Below are 22,134 nucleotides of genomic sequence, written 5' to 3' on the forward strand. Positions count from 1 at the left end.
CTAATTTAGCGGCTCCAGCTTCCAGGAATTAGGGAGAGTGTGCTGTATGAACACAAGCTTCTCTATCTCTCATACCACACGCACGCACGTACGCATGTACAGTCGATACACAAACACCCACACTGATGTGCAAAAACATACATACACGTGCACACAAATGCACGCACACACACGCACACACAGACAGCCTTGCAGCACAGACCCCATCACTAAGATGAGGTAGACACAGAGAAAACATGTGGGGCGCTAAAACCCAAACCCTGACCACACTGCTAAATATAACAGCGACAGCGTGGCCATTAAGACAGCTGAAATATGGATTTTAAACAATCTTTCCCTCATGAGGCACGAGATTTAGAGGAATAGGAAAGTCCTTGTTAGGCAATACTGTCTAAAAATAGTAAATCAGCTTGTGATTTGTCTTAATGGTTTTCCTCCCAGTCTATGGCACTAATGTACCTCAGACCCTCAAACCACTGCCAGATGGCCCCTCCCTATGGCTCGCACTGTAAATTCACAACTGTTGGCGTGGGTGAGGCTTGAGCTACAGGCAGCGACAGCGCTCTCATTTTCTCCTGCATTCTTTTCCCCTGACCTGCTAATAGCTCAAATTTGCTTTTTTACAAGCTCCATCAAAGGTATAATTGTGTTTCTCTGAACGGATGGGAAATAAGCCCACTGTAATTGTCTGGAGTAAAACAGCTGATAGTGCTACAAGAAATGCTCCTCATGATTTTAGTCACACGTACACACATATATGCCTTACTGATTGGGCATCATTTTTTTCCTGCTAGAGAAACTTTTATTCAGAAATAAATGTTGTTTTTTTTACCTAGAGAGTGAACCTGTCTCTGAGGCCAGTGGAGAGGTCAGGAGTACCTTAAACCTTTCTGTCAACTCATCCTGCAGCTCTGGCAACCCAGACAGAATTCATATTCAATTAGTCAAAAAAGCATTCCAAATGAACTTCGAATGAGAAGGAAGGCATTGCTTGTATACACTATTACAATAAAGGAAAGAGAAGGGTTATAATACAGAGTGGGTTTCCCCTCATTTTGTTATTTCAGAACACATGACGAGACATAATTCATGACCATGGCATCAGATATGTATGTGGCACTCAAAGCAGGAAGTAATCCTTTAAAAACCCATATTTACAAATGAGATTTGTCTTGATTTCTCCCTGCACTCTGGCTTAATGTGCATCACAGTCTCCTATTGTGATTGCTCTTCATATGCTGAATCTCACGCCAGCACGGTCCAGTGTTTGGAGCAGAAACGTGGGGAGATACATAGAGTATGTACAGTATGTCCTGCAGTGTGCTTTAAAACTGATGAACAGTCTCCTATTACCATCACATGTGAGCTTGTCCCAAAGTCCCAAACGAGATGATTCAGAGCAGGAAATCTGTCTTGATATCCAGTCACTTTTTGGGCAGTCCACTGTCTGTAGTCCTCAGAATGTGGTGTTAGTGAACCAGAGAGAATCTAAGGTTGAGATGTGACATGTGTGAAGGAACAGCGGGCTTGTTATGGGTGAGGTGGCAGTAGAGAGTGGTGTGAGCGGTCTAGAGGAGGCCTCCTCAGATGATGCCCTTGACAAAGCTGGTGTCCAGGTGAACAATGAGCATGCGTAAGAAGGACATCTCTTTCCGTGTGTTCTCAAAGATGATGCGCGGGTCATCCGACTGGCAGCGGAGACAGTTGGGAGCCATCACCATGGCCAGGTTGTTCACGTCCATCTTGGTCTTACTCACATTGACGGGCTGGGCAAACACCTGCAGGAGAGCGAGGGGGTGAGTTTAGGGCGAAGGTGAAGCTCAGAGACATTTATGTGGTATTTGTTAATTGTGCTTCTATTAAAACCTACAGTTATTATGTAGTTATAACTGCAAAGCATACAAAGTGACAGATAAACCTGTAAAGAGAGAGAGCGATAGCGAGGGGAGACGAGAGGCCTATATGTAGGAGGGTTACCTGTAAGAAGTGTATAAAGTAGCAGAGCACCAGTCTGCTTAGCTCAGGCAGAGACTGCACCACGCTGATCGCTGCCTCTGGATCCTCATAGTTACTGATGCACTGCTTATAGAAGCTCTGAGGGATGACTGGCTCCTCCAGCTCCCTGTACCACAGCTTCAGCAGAGACGCTAGAGGAGAGAGAGAGACACTCCCTTCAATACACAATGGTGTGCGGCCTGTACGATATACAGTAGTGTTTCCGGCCTTTACAACACATATTTGAAAAGAGGCAAGAGATAGTTGCTCAATTCAAGAAAGACATCAGCCAAGAGGAGAAATAGAGCTTGAATGACAGGGATTTTTTTCTTACCTGGGACGTTGGGGTCGCCAAGGTTTTCCGGAATATTCCACTGATCCACCTGCAGCTTCAGTGCATTCACCTCGTCAATATCTCCAGGCACCCTGAGGGAAGAGACACACAGCAGATAGAAGTATAACAGCCGCTAGAGAGGAAGTAATAGCTTTATCTCCTATTTCAATATGACTGAGTACTTGTATGAGATTTATTGTTCTTGGATTGTGACATAGCACCACTAGGTGGTGCAGCTACCCCGTTAAGCAGCCCAGGGACAACCACAGCATGACTTTAGCATGTTGCCAAGGTCTCGTCCACACATGGGGGATATGTGAACCCAGGTGGACATGGTTATGCAATACCACTTAGGTATAATTAGTATGAAAGTAATTTCATATCCGCAGACATGGACATAGCAGTGTTACACGTCCGGAGGTATCTATTACAAGGGAACTGATTGTGCCAAGAAGAAAAACCGAAGCAAAATCACAGAGCCACAAGGACAACATCAGTCATATCCCTGACACAGGGACCCATGTCTCGTAAAAATAAATAAACCATGAAGCTAAATAAGAAATAAAAAATAAAGACAATCCTCCCATAGCATGGTTTTTCAAATAAACTGCCAGGGTAGATTTCCTGTCAATTTTCAAATCACACACCCGACAAAAGGGAGATGTGACTCATAAAATGAGAACCGTTACAAAAAGGGAACTGGCTTAAAATAATCATGTGTACATTTGTTCATATCAATCTCCTGTTTGTTCTATATACAGTCCATGATCTGTCAGTCTGTGATGAGAACTTAGCCAAAGAGGAACTTATACAGAGATTGTATGCAGATTAAACACTTGCGTCTAAATGTACTCACAACAAACAGAATGGGAGAGAAAGGGGAAACTATACCCACTATTTACATTACACAGGCATAAAACAATGTCTTTAATTACTGGATGCTGTTATCTGAAGCATGACGGGGCAAAAGCTTTATTTGGTGGATTTTCATTCTTTGTTGTGTGAGAGGGATTTAGTCTGAGTATGTATCATTTGGTAATGTCAAACATATTAATGTTTGTTTGAACTACCATCTCTCTGGATGACCACCCAGTCTCAGTCTGAGCCAGGCCGGGGAGGGGGGTCGTCAGAGCTGCAGACGTCTATATGAATGCCCCAGGAGAGAGTCTGAATCAGAGAGAACGGGGTCCAGTCCTCTTCTCCACAGCCCAATCAGTGAATGATTAACCCCAGGTTAACCAGATGGCTTGTTTGTTTACCAAAGCCCATAGGTCCTGAAGGGTACACTACAAAGCAGGATCCATGAGTTAGCACTAACTGACCTAAGTGTTCTTACATTAGGAAGATGAGCTTGAAATGGGAATGGTCTCATTGACTCAACAACCAAAAACAAATATCTAAGTTTAGCTTTCTTAATGAACCAGAACGTCAATAGTTATTTCTGGTTGGTCATCAAAGTTAGCTGGCTAACTCATTGATCCTGCTTTGTAATGTACCCCTTCAAGAGATGCTGTGTTTGTTTAAGTGATTTAACATAGACTCTTTCTCTTCTGATCTCAGGCTAACTTCCTCCCCTCCCGGCCAATGGGAGTCTCACGCCTCGATCACATCAACAGTGTCATTGTGTTATGGTACAGAAGTACATTCATCTCCAATGGAACACTGTGTTTGCATTGCAGCATTGCGGTGCAGAGGCAGTTGCAGAGGCAGTTGCAGAGGCAGTTGCAGAGGCAGTTGCAGAGGCAGTTGCAGGCAGAGCGTTCTGTGTGGTGGATACGTTGGATTTATCCAACTGTATGTATAGACGGATTGACAGAAATAGTAGCAGAAGGTGAATGTTGAACTTTTGTTGCACACATATCAAATGATGCTGCCAACCATTTTGCGCAATGATGCTGTAGATGTGATAGAGGTTCGAGGCGGGTCCCGTAATGCTGCTGGCCTTGGGCTGGGACAGGAGTACGAGAACAGGAGCAGCCCTGGCTGTACTGCTTCTTACTGATGAAGGAAAGCCTCTGACCCAGTCTTACGCCTAGATTCAATCCGGACCATGGAAGATCCGCGATATACCTTGATTAACATTTAAAGGTAATTTCCGATTGAGCCGACATATTCAGCGTTTACCGTGAATGTGGTCTCCCCGAACGCGGGAACATTACCTTTAAAACGTGCATAGCAGACAAAACGAGATCGGATTGAATCTGGCCCTTATTCTGCATCCCATGTTTGCCACATAGGCTAAACTGTATTTACACCCCTGTCTTTCTTTACCTCCATAACATCACTTACCCCATACCTCAGAGTGATCCTCTTCTGTAGAGACTGTTTCTGGTACCCTATGTTTATCCATTGCCACCAACATTGCCCCCCTCCATCCTTCCACCTCTTCTGTCTGCAGCCCAGCCTGGTGTTCTGGTGTGACTACTCACCTGAAGATTCCCTCTGTCTGGGCCCCTCCCAGGGCCAGGACATACTGGGACAGCTGCACCTGCACCCAGGGGAGCCTGCGCTCTGGGAACCGCTCACTCTGACGCTCCATGATCTCCTCCAGGGCACTGCCGAACAGGGAGGGGGTCACAATGGCTTTCCTCCCCTGGTCTAACTCCTCCAGGGTGGGCTTCCTCAGACCCTGTGAAAAGGAAAAAAAAGACATTCGAGTTTTCTGTAGACAGGACCTGACCCTAAGCACAGCTCTAGAACCACAAGTCTATTGATTAAGTTTAGAACTTGGTTGAAAGCTGTCCCTTGCCCATTATCTAGGTAAGCTACTTGAGGCCCACTTGGAATCTCTCACACTACTTCCCTACAGTAATCACAGCTGAACTGTAGGTCAGGTCCCTTGTATACAGTAGAAGGAGACACCCAGCCATGTTTAAAGCACCAGATTCCATCTCAGCAGCTCAGAGGGTTAAATATAGCCCCCAGTAAAAGTGCCTGGCCTGGGGCTGCAGTAAGGCTGCAGTGTGCCGGCTGTGGGCAAGCTGATTACAGGGTGGGACACAGCAGAGGACAGGGTGGAGGTTGGGAGACTGTTGCTGCACTGATGGAGGGTTGGTTGGGGGGTGCGAGCTCAGACTTGAACCCCATCTTTAGCTCCACGTGTCCGGTGTGGATGGGGAGAGAGCGGATGACGGAAGGGGGGGGGGGTTAAAAGGTTGTCGTAACCCCCCCACCTCAATTTGGGTTTACAGATTAGTGCTTATTTTGCTGAGGACTCCTAAGGGCCCAGTGCGATGATTGGTAACATATGTGAGAGCTCCCAGAATGCTTCAGTCAGTGCCACGCTTCACGGCCGACACTAACCTCAGGGGCAACACTGACTCATTAAAACAATAGAAATGTTCCACTTCTCTTTGTCTGCTGGGAGAGTTGGAGTCCCTATATCCCTTCAGATCATTAGAGTATAAAACTGCAGCAGAAAGTCTGGAAATGAAACCTCAATCCAGACCAGCAGTGAGAGATGGAGCAACCCCCTCTGTCCTTGTCTGACATCCCCCCCCTCCCCTCCCTGGACCTTTTCATAGTGCTTTAGGATGACCTTCCTACCTTTTTGACCCCAGTGACAGCGACCTTCTGCAGCTTGCGGTAGCAGTACTTGGCATAAGTGCTGATTGGCAGGCCTGGAGAGAGGGGAGATGACAGACACCATTACTGACCAATCCTGAGGCGGTAATACAATCCGTTGCTGTTTTCTATCTGCCTGCATGTCAACATCCTCAGTGTTGAGGCTGTATTACTTCTATTCCACAGTGATAAAACTCCACCGACAGATCTTGTTACCAATGAATCATCAAAACCAAATCTGGCCACCGCAGGGCATTTTGGATATCAGCTCTGCATATTCCAAGAGAATCCTGCCCAGCCAGCATGGAGTAATATAACCCAGCATATAGAGCTGTAGGGAACAGCTGTGCTTCAAGGTTAAAGCCACCGAGACGTCAAACACTGACCTCTGAACTATTACTAGTGCTAAGTATTACTATCACAGTTATTACTACTACTGTTATTAATGCACTATTGCTACTATCATTACTGAGACTGCATTTTTACTTGTTCCTCAATTGCTTCTATTTTTTACTGTAAATACTACTATTGTATATCAGGCCCATATAACAATATTAAGGCTGCATAGAATGAGCGACTGAGGCATTGGCCTACACATTTTGTCCTAACTGTGAGAACCAAAATCCATCTTGGCTACAGACCCTGTTAGTGAAACATCCACATGACACAGATTTATGGCAAACAGGTGAAAGCATGTCCTCAGCAACAAAACGCCCGCAGCAGTTTTGGCCGAGGGTAGATGAGTTGCGTTTTGAGAGACTAGGAGATCTTGACGCTTTAAAAAGGTTTTGTGATTATTGCCTTCTGTCATAAATGGAATGAATCATACAGAACTGACATGGTGTTGATTTCAGGAGGGAGAGACGGAAATGAGATGGATTTCAATGCTGAGGAGAAAAGTCATTCAAATCACGACCCAACTTTACTGCTTCATGAAACAACAGAGAGAGAGGGGTGCAAAGATATATTTGACCAAAGATACTATGACCGATACTATGACCAAGGGGGAACCTTCATCAGCCCGACCAGGCCCTACTGTTAATATAGCACTGCATTGTTTTAGAAGAGTAGACACCAGAGTTCATACTACTGGGTCATTCACCTCAGAGCACAGCTGTGAGGCCACATGGCCAAGCAGGCCTCAACAGGGATAGAGTCAGAGAGGTGACGGGTCACACAGGACGAACCTGATGACCTCAGTCCAGAACAAACCCTTTGACTTCTCCTCTTCTAGCCGTGTTTACAGTGTCGTCAAGATGTTCAAACAAAGTGGAAGTAGTGCTTTGTAACAGAAAAGGAGAAGGGGAAAGTTGTATACGAGTTGTTTTAAGAGAAGTTCTCTTTTATCCGGCTGTAAAAACACGTTTAAGGGGCAGGGCAGTCATTTCACAAGGCCCCGTCTCTGATCTCTGACTCTGTGCTGCTGGACTGCAGGACACACACATCGCTCTAGCTCAGGACTGCTGCTGGGATTGCTGCTACAACCTTCTTTCTTCTCTACAGTATTCTCTTTAGATCCCTCGTCTTCTCTTCTCCTCTCATCCTCTTTTATTCACTTCCCACTGGGCACAGACGCCAGTTCAACGTCTAGTTTTGATTGACATTTGGTTGAGTTGTCAGCTAACGTGACTTCAGCGTGAAATCGACCAAAAAAATTACCCTCTCATTGGATTTAGGTAAAGTTGTGTGGAAAAAAAGAATTCCCTTACGTTGATGATGACTTTCAAGTCCAATCAATTTTCCACATTAATTCAACATCATCACACTGAATGTTTTTCTTGAAATGGTGTGGAAACAACATTGATTCAACCAGTTTTTGTCCTCTCCCAATCTTGAATGTATTTTCCTCTCCTCTGATTGTTGCTGTGGCATACTCCTCATCCTTTCTCCTTCTTCCTGATCATTCCGTCCTTCTCCTGTCTTGTGTTAGTGTTGGAATGACAAGCATGTGGGAGCGGTGGACTGATTTCCCCTCTGTGCCAGGTGGTATTACTGAGGCACGTAGCCCAGGCAGGCAGCGTAGAGGGCTAGCTGGTATGAACACCACTGTTAAGACCCATAGTTCTAAAAGAGAGTGTCCTGTGTTGATTTTAGAAGGGTTGCCGAGTGGCGCAGCGGTCTAAGGCACTGCATCTCAGTGCTAGAGGCGTCACGACAGACCCTGGTTTGATCCCGGGCTGTATCACAACCGGACGTGATCGGGAGTCCCATAGGGTGGTGCACAATTGGCCCAGCGTTGTCCGGGTTAAGGGAGGGTTTGGCCGGGGTAGGTTGTCATTGTAAAATAATAATTTGTTCTTAACTGACTTGCCTAGTTAAAACAATATTAAATAAAAAATAAACACTGCCTGAGGGGTGTAATTCCTGTATAATACCACAAGGAGAGAGAGAGAGAGAGAGAGAAAGAGAGAGAGAGAAAGAAAGAGAGAGAGAAAGAGAGAGCTAGATGGATGTGTATGTATGCCTGCATAAAAGACAAAGGGAGAAATAGACGTGGGGGATGGGGGGCATCTATAAAGCAGGTGACATAAAAGAGCAACGGTCTCTTCATTACTATCTACTAGCAGCCTGTTTGTGCCTGTGGCCTGAGCCTCAGCTTAGTGTCCAATGTGATCCAACGCTAAACAGGGACAGCCAGGGCCAAAGAAAAAAAGATAGAGAAAACGTAGAGAGTATTTGCATACAAATAAGTAGTGGTGCCAACCTTTAATCCTCCACAGAGAGTAGAAGAGGCCCCATCCACACCACTCCTATTGCCCACGCTCCCCCTTTACTGGGAGCTTCTTTCCCAGGACAGCCCACTGCTGCCACCACAATGCCTGGCTGCACAGGCCTCCCCAGCCATTGTCAGCCACACGCTCTTAAACGTGCCACAGAGAAGTCGGGCACTACCTAAACAAACCTTCTACGCCCTCTTTCTCTTCTTTTGATGAAGAGCTGGATCTGAGGCCCCAAACTGCTGCCCAGAACAATGCCCACTCAGCAGCCTGGGCCCGGAGAGGCAGCTGGTGAAGCCCATAAAGATGCCACCTCCCTCCCGTCGAGACATTCCTACGACAATCCCCATCAAACCCCTCCCCCCTTCATCTCTACCTGGACTCGAGCCCATATCATGGGGCCTCTGTCATAGACTGGGGTCTGGATCACAGGAAGCTGGATCATTTGTCCAGTGTCCCATATCTTTAAAAGAGTATGGATCACCCAACCCTCCAGTACAAACAAACAGTCTCCCACAGACAGTAGGTCCTCTGTCCTCGATGCCAACACTCCAGAGCGGATGTGGAGTGTGACTAACTGGTTTCTACTGCAGTGCGGGGAGTGAGTCAACAACCATCTCAATTCTCCTCACCTCTCCCATGCGCTATAGTCTCGTTGATGATGTAGCGCAGTGAGTCGACTCTCTCTGTCACAGTACTAGTACAGCTGGTAGCAGGGCTGGGGATAACTGTGTGATGTGGTCTGGTGTCTGAGACTGGGGGGTCCTGGTGTGGGAGACGCGGTGCGTTTGGCCTCGGGGCAGAACGCTGCATCATGAGAGGGGCCCGGATGCTGGGACACAGCTGTGAGGAGCCATCTGATTGGTCAAATGAATCCTCAGAATCAAACAACATCAACAGGAATGGTATGACACACAGAGAGCTGGAGTGAGTCAGAGTACGTCACTGACTGACCATGCTGAGAGTGCTGCTAGCTGTATAACAATTACACGGGCACAATGAAAGTAGCAGTGGTTTGTAGTAGGAAGCACACTCACCCAACAGCTTTATAACAAACAGCTACTGTTTACTTATACTTCTGCTACAGGAAGTTTACATACACCTTAGCCAAATACATTTTAACTCAGTTTTTCACAATTCCTGACATTTAATCCAAGTAAAAATTCCCTGTCTAGGTCAGTGAGGATCACCACTTTATTTTAAGAATGTGAAATGTCAGAATAATAGCAGAGAGAATTATTTATTTCAGCTTTTATTTCTTTCATCACATTCCTACTGGGTCAGACATTTACATACACTCAATTAGTATTTGGTAGCATTGCCTTTTGTCACGTCCTGACCCTTGTAAGATGTCATTTTCTATAGTAGAGTAGGTCAGGGCGTGATAGGGGTGTTTTTGGGTGGTTTTCTTGTTATCTGTTTCTATGTTGTTTTTCTAGGTTTCTATTTCTATGTTGGGGTTGTTGGGATGATCTTCAATTAGAGGCAGCTGGTTCTCGTTGTCTCTAATTGGAGATCATATTTATGTAGGGGGTTTTTCCATTTGTGTTTGTGGGTTGTTAATTTTTGCGTAGTGTTATTTTCTCTGCGTCACGGTTTGTGGTTTTGTTGTTACAAGTATTTTGGTGTATTGCAAACGTAGCACGGAATAAATAAATATGTGGAACAACAACCATGCTGCGCGTTGGTCCAATCCTTTGAACAGCCGTGACAGAACAACCCACCACAAAAGGACCAAGCACCGTGGTAGGGATCAGCTGGAGGAATGGACTTTGGAGGAGATTTTGGATGGGAAAGGACCCTGGAGGCAGGCTGGGGAGTATCGTCGCCCGAGGGAGAAAATTGAAGCAGCAAAAAGGGAGCGACGATACTACAAGGCGCTATATCCACCAAGAGGCAGCCCCAAAAAAATGTTGCACTCACAGCCCTGTGCGCTTGGTGCAAACTCCTCACCGGTGTCGGGCTAAGATGGGCATTATTCAGCCAGGAAGGAGTAGGCCTGCTCAGCATGCCTGGTCTCCAGTTCGCCTCCATAGCCCAGTACGTCCTGTGCCTCCTTCCCGCACTCGTCCGGAGGTGCGTGTTACCAGTCTGGTGCCACCTAGGCCAGTCCCACGCATCAGACCTCCAGTGCGCATGCCCAGTCCGGAGTGTCTTGTTCCTGCTCCCTGCACTCGTCCTGAGGTGTGTGTTACCAGTCTGGTGCCACCTAGGCCAGTCCCACGCATCAGACCTCCAGTGCGCATGCCCAGTCCGGAGTGTCTTGTTCCTGCTCCCTGCACTCGTCCTGAGGTGTGGGTTACCAGTCTGGCGCCACCCATGACAGTCCCACGCATCAGGATTCCAGTGCACATTCCCAGTCCAGAGCTTCCGGCGACAGTTCCCCATCCAGAGCTTCCGGCGACAGTTCCCCATCCAGAGCTTCCGGCGACAGTTCCCCGTCCAGAGCTTCCGGCGACAGTTCCCCGTCCAGAGCTTCCGGCGACGGCCTTCAGTCCGGAACCTACTGAGACGGCCTACAGTCCGGAACCTACTGAGACGGCCTACAGTCCGGAACCTACTGAGACGGCCTACAGTCCGGAACCTACTGAGACGGCCTACAGTCCGGAACCTACTGAGACGGCCCTCAGCCCTCAGCGGCGGTCCGCAGCCCGGAGCCCTCAGCGGCGGCCCGCAGCCACGGAGCCTTCAGCGGTGGCCCGCAGCCCGGAGTCTTCAGCGGTGGCCCGCAGCCCGGAGTCTTCAGCGGCGGCCCGCAGCCCGGAGTCTTCAGCGGCGGCCCGCAGCCCGGATCCTCCAGCGGCGGCCCGCAGCCCGGATCCTCCAGCGGCGGCCTGTAGCCCAGAACCTCCAGCGGCGGTCTGCAGCACAGAGCTTCCGGTAATGATCTACAGTCCGATTCCTCCGATAACGATCCACGGTCCGGTGTTACAGAAGCGGAGGGATCTGCGGGCGGAACGGGGGTTACGCCCTGAACCAGAGCCACCTCCGCTGCTGGAGGATCGGAGGGATAGTAAGGTTCTGGGTTTAGCACTAGAGCCGCCATAGACGTTTGTCACCCTCCCTACCCTCCCTTTGTGTTTTGTTGGGGGTTTTTTTTGCATTCGGAGTCTGCACCTTTGGGGGGGTACTGTCACGTCCTGACCCTTGTAAGGTGTCATTTTCTATAGTAGAGTAGGTCAGGGCGTGACGGGGTGTTTTTGGGAGGTTTTCTTGTTTTCTGTTTCTATGTTGTTTTTCTAGGTTTCTATTTCTATGTTGGGGTTGTTGGGATGATCTCCAATTAGAGGCAGCCGGTTCTCGTTGTCTCTAATTGGAGATCATATTTATGTAGGTGGTTTTTCCATTTGTGTTTGTGGGTTGTTCATTTTTGAGTAGTGTTATTTTCTCTGCGTCACGGTTTGTTGTTTTGTTGTTACAAGTATTTTGGTGTATTGCAAACGTTTCACGGAATAAATAAATATGTGGAACTACAACCATGCTGCGCGTTGGTCCGATCCTTTGAACAGCCGTGACACCTTTAAATTGTTTAACTTGGGTCAAACATTTCGGGTAGCCTTCCACAAGCTTCCCACAATAAGTGGGCTCCTGACAGAGCTGGTGGAATTGAGTCAGGTTTGTAGGCCTCCTTGCTCGCACACACTTTCAGTTCTGCCCACAAATTTTCTATAACATTTGAGGTCAGGGCTTTGTGATGGCCACTCCAATACCTTGACTTTGTTGTCCTTAAGCCATTTTGCCACAACTTTGGAAGTATGCTTGGCGTCATTGTCCATTTGGAAGACCCATTTGCGACCAAGCTTTAACTTTCTGACTGATGTCTTGAGATGTTACTTCAATATATCCACATTATTTTCCATTCCTCATAATGCCATCTATTTTGTGAAGTGCACCAGTCCCTCCTGCAGCAAAGCACTCCCGCAACATGATGCTGCCACCCCCGTGCTTCACGTTTGGGATGGTGTTCTTCGGCTTGCAAGGCTCTACCTTTTTCCTCCAAACATAACGATGGTCATTATGGCCAAACAGTTCTATTTTTCTTTCATCAGACCAGAGGACATTTCTCCAAAAAGTACGATCTTTGTCCCCATGTGCAGTTTTATGGCAGTTTTGGAGCAGTGGCTTCTTTCTTGCTGAGCGGCCTTTCAGGTTATGTCGATATAGGACTTGTTTTACTGTGGATATTGACACTTTTGTACCTGTTTCCTCCAGCATCTTCACAAGGTTATTTGCTGTTGTTCTGGGATTGATTTGCATTTTTCGCACCAAAGTACGTTCATCTCTAGAAGATAGAATGCGTCTCCTTCCTGAGCGGTATGACGGCTGCGTGGTCCCATGGTGTTTATACTTGCGTACTATTGTTTGTACAGATGAACGTGGTACCTTCAGGCATTTGGAAATTGCTCCCAAGGATGAACCAGACTTGTGGAGGTCTACAATTTTTTTGCTGAGGTCTTGGCTGATTTCTTTTGATTTGCCCATGATGTCAAGCAAAGAGGTACTGAGTTTGAAGATAGGCCTTGAAATGCATCCACAGGTACAACTCCAATTGACTCAAATTATGTCAATTAGCCTATCAGAAGCTTATAAAGCCATGACATCATTTTCTGGAATTTTCCAAGCTGTTTAAAGTCACAGTCAACTTGGTGAATGTAAACTTCTGACCCACTGGAATTGTGATACAGTTATAAGGGAAGAAATCTGTCTGTAAACAATTGTTGGAAAAATTACTTGTGTCATGCACAAAGTAGATGTCCTAACCGACTTGCCTAAACTATAATTTGTTAACAAGAAATTTGTGGAGTGGTTGAAAAACTAGTTTTAATGACTCTAACCTAAGTGTATGTAAACTTCCTACTTCAACTGTATATGTGAGGATATTTCCTATAGGTAGGTGGTGTCTCCTCTCGCTCTAAAAAGAGCTACCCTCAGCCATGGCCAAGACAGCGTCACTAATGTTCTTTAGGCCAGAGGGTTAGGAGGCGACAGGGCCAGGGAGGACGACTGGCAGCGTGTGCTAGCCAGCTCAGCTGGTCAACAGAGATACAGCACAGAGGGAAACAGGACACCCTGGCGCTTGGATCTCAAGGCTCCTTTGTGTGGTTCTGCTACTCTCATTTAAAAAGCGTTGTGCTAATGCAAATGTGTGCAATACCTTCAACGATCAGTCTCATATTGAAAAAGAGCTAGTTAATCTCTCCTGTGAGTGTGTCAGTTCTAAGAGGGTGACACTGTGGGGTTAATCCTCCCTCTCAATTCTTCTCCTGTATGAATGAACAAGTGTTGCCGTAGTGAAACTCACCCCCCTCTTCTTCCTCCTCATTGTTCTGCTTCCTCTTCTTCCGGGACTTTGAATTCTTCTTGTTCTTCATGTCCTGTTGTTCCATAATGTTCTGCATGACTGTAAGTGGCAAACACGACGGAAAGTGAAAACATTATTTGACTAAAGATTTATCGCAATAACTCTTCTTCGAGTGTCAATCTGAAAAACAGATGATGGTGTTTTGTGCTGGGCTCTCTCAACTTTGACCTTACTCCCCCTCCCTTTTCTCACTTTTCCAGTGCTGCATCCTGTTTGATCTGGCCTGAATCCCAGATAATAATAGCTGGAAAACCAATATCAACTGGCTGTTTTTGACCACACGGGAATACCGGAAACATAAACACACCTCTGGATGCACCCTAGTCTAATCAAACAAACCGTATTTACCCCCAAAACACCAAAAATCCGCAGCTACAGGAAACAACAACCTTCACCAACCCACAACCAATGGTAAACACAGAAAAACATTCATAGATTTATATAAACAGAAAAAAAACATTTGATCAATAGAAGAGGTGTTGCCACTCACTCTTCTTGTCGTTGGAGGGCTCCAGATGTCTCTGAATGTATCCCTCCAGGTAGCGTCTGAACTTGGGCGAGGGGGAGAAGAAGGCCAGGCTGATGGCCATGAGTTCCCAGCCAGCCTCCAGGCTTCTCAGGCTCAGGTTGTCAGTGGTCTGTCTGACCAGCTGGACGTACAACTCGTCCCTCAGGCCCTGCATGCCCCAGCACTTAGTGACCACCAGCAGGGCGGCGTGACGGCGCTCCAGCCGGGCCGGACGGTCCCCCATGTAGGCCTGGACCAGTTTGAACATCTCACAGGCCTCCTTCTTGATTGTGCGGTCGCTGGTGATCAGCATTGGCTTCTTAATGGAGCCCCTGTTCCAGGAGAGCATGTTGGAGATGGAGACGCGGCGCCGGAACAGGCCCTGGGTGTGCTGGTTCAGGTTCTTACTGGCCCAGTCCACCATGTTGGCATCTGGAGGAGGTTTGCAGAGGGTGGTGTAAGGGTACTGGTAACCCACACATCCTCTTCCACCTCCCCCACCTTCTCCTCTGTCTCCAGTCACGATAACTCTATGGGGGGAACCCCGGGTGCCCCCATGACCATTACCTCCCCCGTGTGATGAGGACTCCGACTGGGCCTTGGATTCCAGTGTTCCTGCCTGGAGAAGAAAACGGAGGGAGGGAGGGAGAGGAAGATTCAGCAAGGCATAGACAATCGCAACAGCTGGAATCCTATGTGAATTACTGTTTGTTGATGGTATGTGTCTGATGCTGCAAAGGTTTATAGAGCGTGTGTGTGTGTGTGTGTGTGTGTGTGTGTGTGTGCGCGCGCGCGCGTACTGTAGGATCAGTTTACTCATTTCCCCTCAGAGTAGAACCTGGAATCACTTACACAGATCCCACTCCAGAAATAGGTGACCCAATATTGAAATCGCATCAAAACACGTACAGTAACATAACATCCATCCCCCACTCTCTGTCTGCTTCCCTTCCCTCACGCCACAACCCTTCCACTGACACCGGGCCTTTACCAAATACAAATGAAACTACTTTCACTAATCTAATTATATGATATCAATTTCTCCACTTTATGCAATGAATCATATCAAATCCCCAATGGCTACCATGGTTCTCCCTCTCTGGAACATCCAGTTAATTCAAACCCAATCATAACAATAGTGAGTCTGCCTCTGAACCAACACTAATGTGTCACCAAAGTCTTCTTCAGACTCAATTACACGGCCTAAAGAAGAACAAACTGTAACAACCAACAATAACCTTGACATATGGGCTTTACATTCATATTCATCATATGATGTCATATTTACAATGTAATACCACACTATAGCAGAAATCAGACAGATCTGTTAAACAGATACCAGGGGTTTCATTACCATTCTGGCAGAGCTGTGTGGGTAGGGTCTAGGGATGGTACTCCCATTTTACAGCCCAGCCCTAACAGACATACGTCCCTATGTAGTACAGCCCTCATAATGTGGTCGTATTAAAAACAAAAGCGGCATGAGAATGTTTTCAGCGGTGCAGTAAACTATGCAGAATGGTGATATGAACCATATGGGCTGTCGGTCAGCAGTATAACTGGTGTATTTTTCCACAGCCCGGGTCCAAAGCTTTCCAACCCTAACCCCCTCAGCAGGCCTGGAGCTCCTCTACGACCCGCTAACGCCAACACAGCCTTTCTCCAAACCCACATCATTTGTATTAATCGCACAGTATAAAACACGGCCATGGAGGTACCAGTCACAAATAAGTCTAAGCTGAAAACAGAGATCTTAGTGGCCAATGCTGAATTTCCATGATGTAACCGTATCGAAGTGGCTGGTTAAACAGGCTCAGATGAAGATACAAAAGGGGTTGTGTAAGGCTTGTTAGCTGGGTAATTAAGCGCGAGGGAGGCCTGAGGGAATTACTGGGTGCCAAACCATCAGTCCTCGGTGGGGACACAAGATTAAGACTTTCTGGCTTTGGCCACGCAACATTGGCCTTAACCTTTCTCTCTCTCTCCTCCCTCTTTATTTCCCAACATTCCCTTCAACTCAAACAGCTGCATCTGCTGCCTGTCACAGGTATTCATAGTGCTTTGAGATCCATCAATCCCTTCTTCCTCTCTCTTTCCATCTCTCATGTAATTCCTCTTCCTCTCTCTCATTTAGTCCACTACCTCTCACTCCCATTTCCTCTGCCTCTGTTTGCTCCAGATGGCTCTCAGTGCCTAGTCTTCCCTGGTCAGTGTGTGTGTGTGGTGTGATAGTCTGTGATTGGGTTTAGCAGTGTCCTGTGTGGCGTGACGGGGCTCAGCAGTGTCCTGGCCATCACACTGTCCTCTCCCAGATCAGGTTGCAGATAACAGGGCAAGACACTGCTCTGCACATTTAGGGTCAGGGCAAGCAGGGGTACCTTCAAACCAGGCACAGCTAGCCAGGGACAGTGGCAACACTCACAAGTCACACAGACAAGAGAGAGTTTGGCCTAACTTGTTTGGACAGGTTCCCAAAGCTCCAGAAATTAGGACGCCCAGTCTTAACGCCACATTTCCCACAAATTGTGTTCAAATAAATCCTGGTTAATTGTGTTAGTTTTTACATTAGTGTTTGACAAAAGAACCACTATTACAGACCAATCCTGCTAATTACTGATGTTGGGTTATTTAGGACCCCGTTCATTTTTCCATTCCCGACCGGCATTCTTGCTGGAGGCCTTCGGGAGAGTAATTTCCATGGGGGTTAAGTCAGGCTCCGTATACTACAGTGAATGATATGGCTTCTGTGGGCTTGAACCACACTTCAGTAAGGCCAATGCAACCGACATGCATATAGCCTCAGCCCCAGTCTCCCTGTACAGCATAGGCTGCCTCTGCCAAGTTACTCTCCCACACACCTGACAATGAACAGTGAAACAAGCATACGTTATTTCTACATGAGTGTGTGTTCATCTGCATAACGTAGGAGTTTCATATAGGAGCCCATTGGAGCGCGTGGTACATGCACACATCCATAAGACCAACCTGCATTCAGATCGGAGGATCTGAGGCCATTCGAGATGGTCATCACTTTCAGTTTTGACAGTCAGTAACTTAACCTCTCACTGGAGACTTACTATACCAAGACATAAGTATACATACCCAGTAAAAGTGTACAAGACGAGTCTACAACTTAGAAGTGCCTACAGTATTGTAAATCATGAATGTAAGTGATCCCATTTCTAGGCATGATATTATCCCCAGTGAACCAGAGCAATGAGCCATAAATCTAGGACTCTGGTGCCTTTGTAGTGGTTGCTGGGCTGGGCTGTATCCACACTAACTACTCTGTTCCTCCCAGCCAGTAACCAGCCTGGTGGAGTGGGACTGCCTGGACCTTCTCCCCAATGCTTATTGTCTGAGGAAAAAAGAAACGCTTCCCCTCGAAAACCAGGGATTGGCTTCATTTCTGCTGCCAGAAACTTTTTTTCCCTTTATGCAATAAAAATAGTCTTGGAATGAAACCAACAATTCGAGTATAAAAAATGAAATGAAAAATTGATTAAGGGTGCATTTTATTGAACAGAGCAGAGTTTAGAGTATGCACCAGTTGTCCAGTGATGTGGCCCAGCTGGGATAACGGATGGATGAATGGGGTTGGAGCTAGCATGACCCCCGCTAAGCGCTAGTGTGGGAAAATAAGTCTCAAATACTCAGCTTGAATGAGTCACCAACAACACACTGCTGACAAACAGAGGCAGTTAACCTCCATCCCACCGCCTACAGTAACTGTACTGCTCTGATTAATGCTCTGAAGCAAAGATACACAGTCCCCAAGCCCAGCGCAACACAACACACACTGCAGCCAGGATAAGATCTGTTGAGACATGGAAGAACAGTGTTTTGTTTCCCCCTCTCTGTGTCATCTCCTCTATCTTACCGTATCTAGTATACAGACTCTTCCCATCTCTTCCCGGGTGGTTGGTGGCCATTCTTTCACCGAACTGCATGTACTGCATACACACACACATACACACACACACACACACACACACACACACACCAGTGATGGTACTGGTAGATGCAGGCAGGGTACATTGTTTGGTACTCACCACTTTCCACTCTGCAGGGTGACCTAGTTTCTGCCGTGTTCAGTAACGATCACGACCCCACTGTTCAGTGTTTCTGTCCCCGTACTGTTTCCCATCTCACTCGTCATCTCTCTGACTCACTGACCGAGCAAAACATGATCCTGCTCCTCTGAAGCACTTCACTGGCATGAGACCCTGCAAGTCTATCACTGACTCACCTGAGAGATGCTGAGAGCAGAAAATAATCTCTATCTCTGTATCTCTCTTTTCCTCTGCCTCTCCTTTCTCTCTGTTTTCTTCTCTCGTTCCCTCTTCAGGAGAGCTTCTCCAGGCATGCAGTGTTTCCTTGTTGGAGGTGACTAAAGCCACCTTATGGATGGCACTTTGCGTGGGGGAGCGGAGCGCTCAGCCACCCCCATCAAAGCTCCTTTATTTTTCCAGTCTACCGCAAATGTTTAATCAGCCTGGGTGAGTCCTTGCTCTCTCTTTTTAGTTTGTACGTACAGGCTGTGCTGTTCAGTCACTGCAGAAGAGCGGGCCTACAAGTTATGGGGGTGGATGTGGTTTGAGTTGATAAAGCCTTTGACAAAAACAACTCTCTGCCTATGTAACCAGGCACAGTGAGAAACTAGGCTAACCCAAATCAAAACACACACGCACACTGTGAAGCGTGGGTTGGCTCATAACCCACAGTCCCCTGCGGTCATATCCGCAGGGCGGGCAGGATTAGGGCCATTAAATATTGTGTGGATGAAGGGCGGGTAGGTGGCGGGCGGGTTGAATAAAGAGAAAACAATACCTTAAACAAAAATCCATAAATGTCTAAAAAATGATAAATGTATCATTCTTGTGCAATTTCTATCTATAGGCTACATTCAGGTTTTTGTAGGCTAACTGGCGTTAGTGAATAAGCCTACGCATTAAGGCCTAACTCTACGCAAGCCAAATAGCCTACACGCCAATCGCCAAACGCTTTTAGAAACGTACAGAAAAGGTAACATCCAACCACGGAGGCAAAAAGGACAACATCAGAGTTGAATTCAATAAGAGAAAAGCTGCGAAATGGAGAGTTGAAAATAAAGAGAAGGGAGGGCTAGAACTGTAATGTTTGGGTAAGATGTGAAGATGTGAAGTGGTAGAGGGCGATAGCAGTACCAGCTACAGTATGTTATGTGTGATGATTGTGAGGCGGTGGGGACTTCAAATAGGCCTATGGCACGTCAAGGGAACTGTAGGCTACTGTTCAGATGAGTTAAATAGAAACTGTAGGTCTGTAGCCGTCTTACGTAGCCTTCATATTACCTCCTGCTGAATCAAGCTGTTCTTGCTGTAAAATGATAAGTCTAATGTAGTCAACAGTTTTACTCTGGAACAGGAGTGGAGAAATAGGATTTCTTTCTTTCAGTATCTTGAGAGAATAGGAATGTGCAGTTGGATACCGTTTGTGCTGCTATCTTTATTAGCGTCATAAAAGCTGAAGCTGATAGTATTTCATCCACATGAAATATGCATCTAAGCCAAACTGAAATCTTATCAGAAACACGTTGGGTCATTTTCACATCTTTTTATTTCCTTACACCCATCAAACTGATGTCATTTGGACATTTTGCACAGAACATATATACCGTAAATTCCAGACTATAAGCCGCAACTTTTCCCAGGCTTTGAACCTCGCCGCTTAAACAATGACGCGGCTAATATATGGATTTTTCCCGCTTTCAATTTTATTTTCTCCAAAAAAACACATTCTGTGACGTGCTCAGTTTTTTAGCGGCATGAAGCTTTCATTAGACCAATGAAATTGCCGAACGGGTTAAGGTCAAACAACTTTTTTGTTTACTGTTTAGATTAAATCGAGCGCTCTCAAACTTCCCATCATTCTGATTACGGTAGTCATTTTGTCACCCTTATCATGGCAAAGACACGGAGAAATGCATATGATGCAGCTTTCAAGTTGAAGGCGATTGATCTGGCTGTTGGAAAAGGAAATAGAGCTGCTGCACGGGAGCTTGGTCTTAATGAGTCGATGATAAGACGTTGGAAACAGCAGCGTGAGGAATTGACTCAGTGCAAAAAGACAACTAAAGCTTACTGCTAATTTTTTATTTTTTGTTACAACTTGTGTTTTGTTAAAGCCTATTTATTTTTGTTACAAGCCGTGTTTCGTTAAAGCCTATTTATTTTTGTTACAAGCCGTGTTTCGTTAAAGCCTGTGTAAAGTTAATTTGTTTCAATGTACCGGTAGGCACCTGCGGCTTATAGACATGTGCGGCTTATTTATGTTCAAAATAATATATATTTTTAAATTCAGTGGGTGCGGCTTATATTCAGGTGCGCTTAATAGTCCGGAAATTACGGTACATATATATATTTTTTGGGCTGAGTTATTGCATTTTATTCCCACTCCCTAATCGTCTTTGCTCCGCGGAAAAAGCAGCGACGACAGAGAACTTCACCAATGTCATCATCATTCTATCGATCTATGACATTATTCTGTTGACCAGGGGTTTGTTCAGTTCTCTAGGGCATCATATAATGACAGAACAGAAGCTGCGTGTATCTAATTATAGACAAGTTGACTAACAAATAGCCTACCAAAATGTTGCGAATTATAAGCAGAAACGTATCTAAATCTGGCAGAAAAATCCTGCACCCCCGTCCAAGAAAACGTCAACTGTCTCCGACTGTAGCCTAAAACGCATTTTCTATATTAGAGTGTTATAGGGTCAGCTATGGGCCTCAGATGTTCACTTCATCACATATAGTCGTCGTTTGAGGAGGAGTTATTAGCAATTGCGGGCAATTGCGCACGCGCGCACACACACACACACACACACACACACACACACACACACACACACACACACACACACACACACACACACACACACACACACACACACACACACACACACACACACACACACACACAGCAGGGTATTACTGTACTTGTGAAAATCCTATTTTCCCTAACTCCTAAACCTAACCCAAATTCTAACCCTAAAGCTAACCCCAACCCGAATTCTAACCCTAAAGCTAACCCCTAACCCTAATTCTAACCCCTAAGCCTAAAATAAACTTTTTTGTTCTGAGGACTGGCTAAACGTCTTCACCTGTCAGAATTCTCTTTGATGTACTATCCCCCCCTCCCTACACACTCATGCACAATATTTCTAAAACACACTGCATCAATGTGAAGTCGATTTTTTCACAGGAAAAGACAGATAAAACGTGATTAAAAACAACCCCAATGTGAGTCGAGGAGCTCCGATGCAAAGCCCTTTTCCTGGAATGGAACACAGACTTTGGCAACAGGAAACTGAGAGCGAGCAGCTTTCATCTGCATTGTTCCTAGGGCGACAGGATGTCGACAGTGGCCATTATTTTCTCTTGAAGGTTGAGGCAAGAGGGAGGTGAATCCCAGAGAGAAGACGACAGGGAGACACAGAGATGACTGCTGCCTCACAACGCCTTCCCTCAGAATCGCCTACACACTGCCACATCTCCAACACAACATGGGAAGAAAATAGAACAAGTGATGTTCCATAGAACTGCCTATAACGCTAACAAGGACAAAGGAGAGAGCTTTATTTTGGTAGAGAGAGAGAGAGAGAGAGAGAGAG

General features: G+C 46.4%; 1 protein-coding gene across 3 annotated transcripts in view; it reads right to left on the bottom strand.

Moving 5' to 3' along the window:
- Nucleotides 1-583: 583 nt before the first annotated feature.
- LOC115165958 (rho GTPase-activating protein 39-like) overlaps nucleotides 584-22,134 on the bottom strand; it is an 83,430-nt gene continuing 61,879 nt past the window's right edge. For 2 of the 3 annotated variants that reach the window (XM_029719502.1, XM_029719503.1), the window contains exons 4-11: nucleotides 14,463-15,099; nucleotides 13,913-14,011; nucleotides 9,243-9,467; nucleotides 5,876-5,949; nucleotides 4,759-4,958; nucleotides 2,330-2,421; nucleotides 1,978-2,147; nucleotides 584-1,778 (exon numbers count right to left, since the gene is read on the bottom strand). In XM_029719502.1, coding sequence (XP_029575362.1) covers nucleotides 1,584-1,778; nucleotides 1,978-2,147; nucleotides 2,330-2,421; nucleotides 4,759-4,958; nucleotides 5,876-5,949; nucleotides 9,243-9,467; nucleotides 13,913-14,011; nucleotides 14,463-15,099 — 1,692 coding nt within the window. In that variant the 3' untranslated portion in view covers nucleotides 584-1,583. The remainder of the gene's footprint in view (nucleotides 1,779-1,977; nucleotides 2,148-2,329; nucleotides 2,422-4,758; nucleotides 4,959-5,875; nucleotides 5,950-9,242; nucleotides 9,468-13,912; nucleotides 14,012-14,462; nucleotides 15,100-22,134) is intronic. The other variant, XM_029719504.1, reaches the window with a different exon arrangement.

This window comes from Salmo trutta, chromosome 28 (assembly GCF_901001165.1).
Source record: "Salmo trutta chromosome 28, fSalTru1.1, whole genome shotgun sequence".
NCBI lineage: Eukaryota > Metazoa > Chordata > Actinopteri > Salmoniformes > Salmonidae > Salmo > Salmo trutta.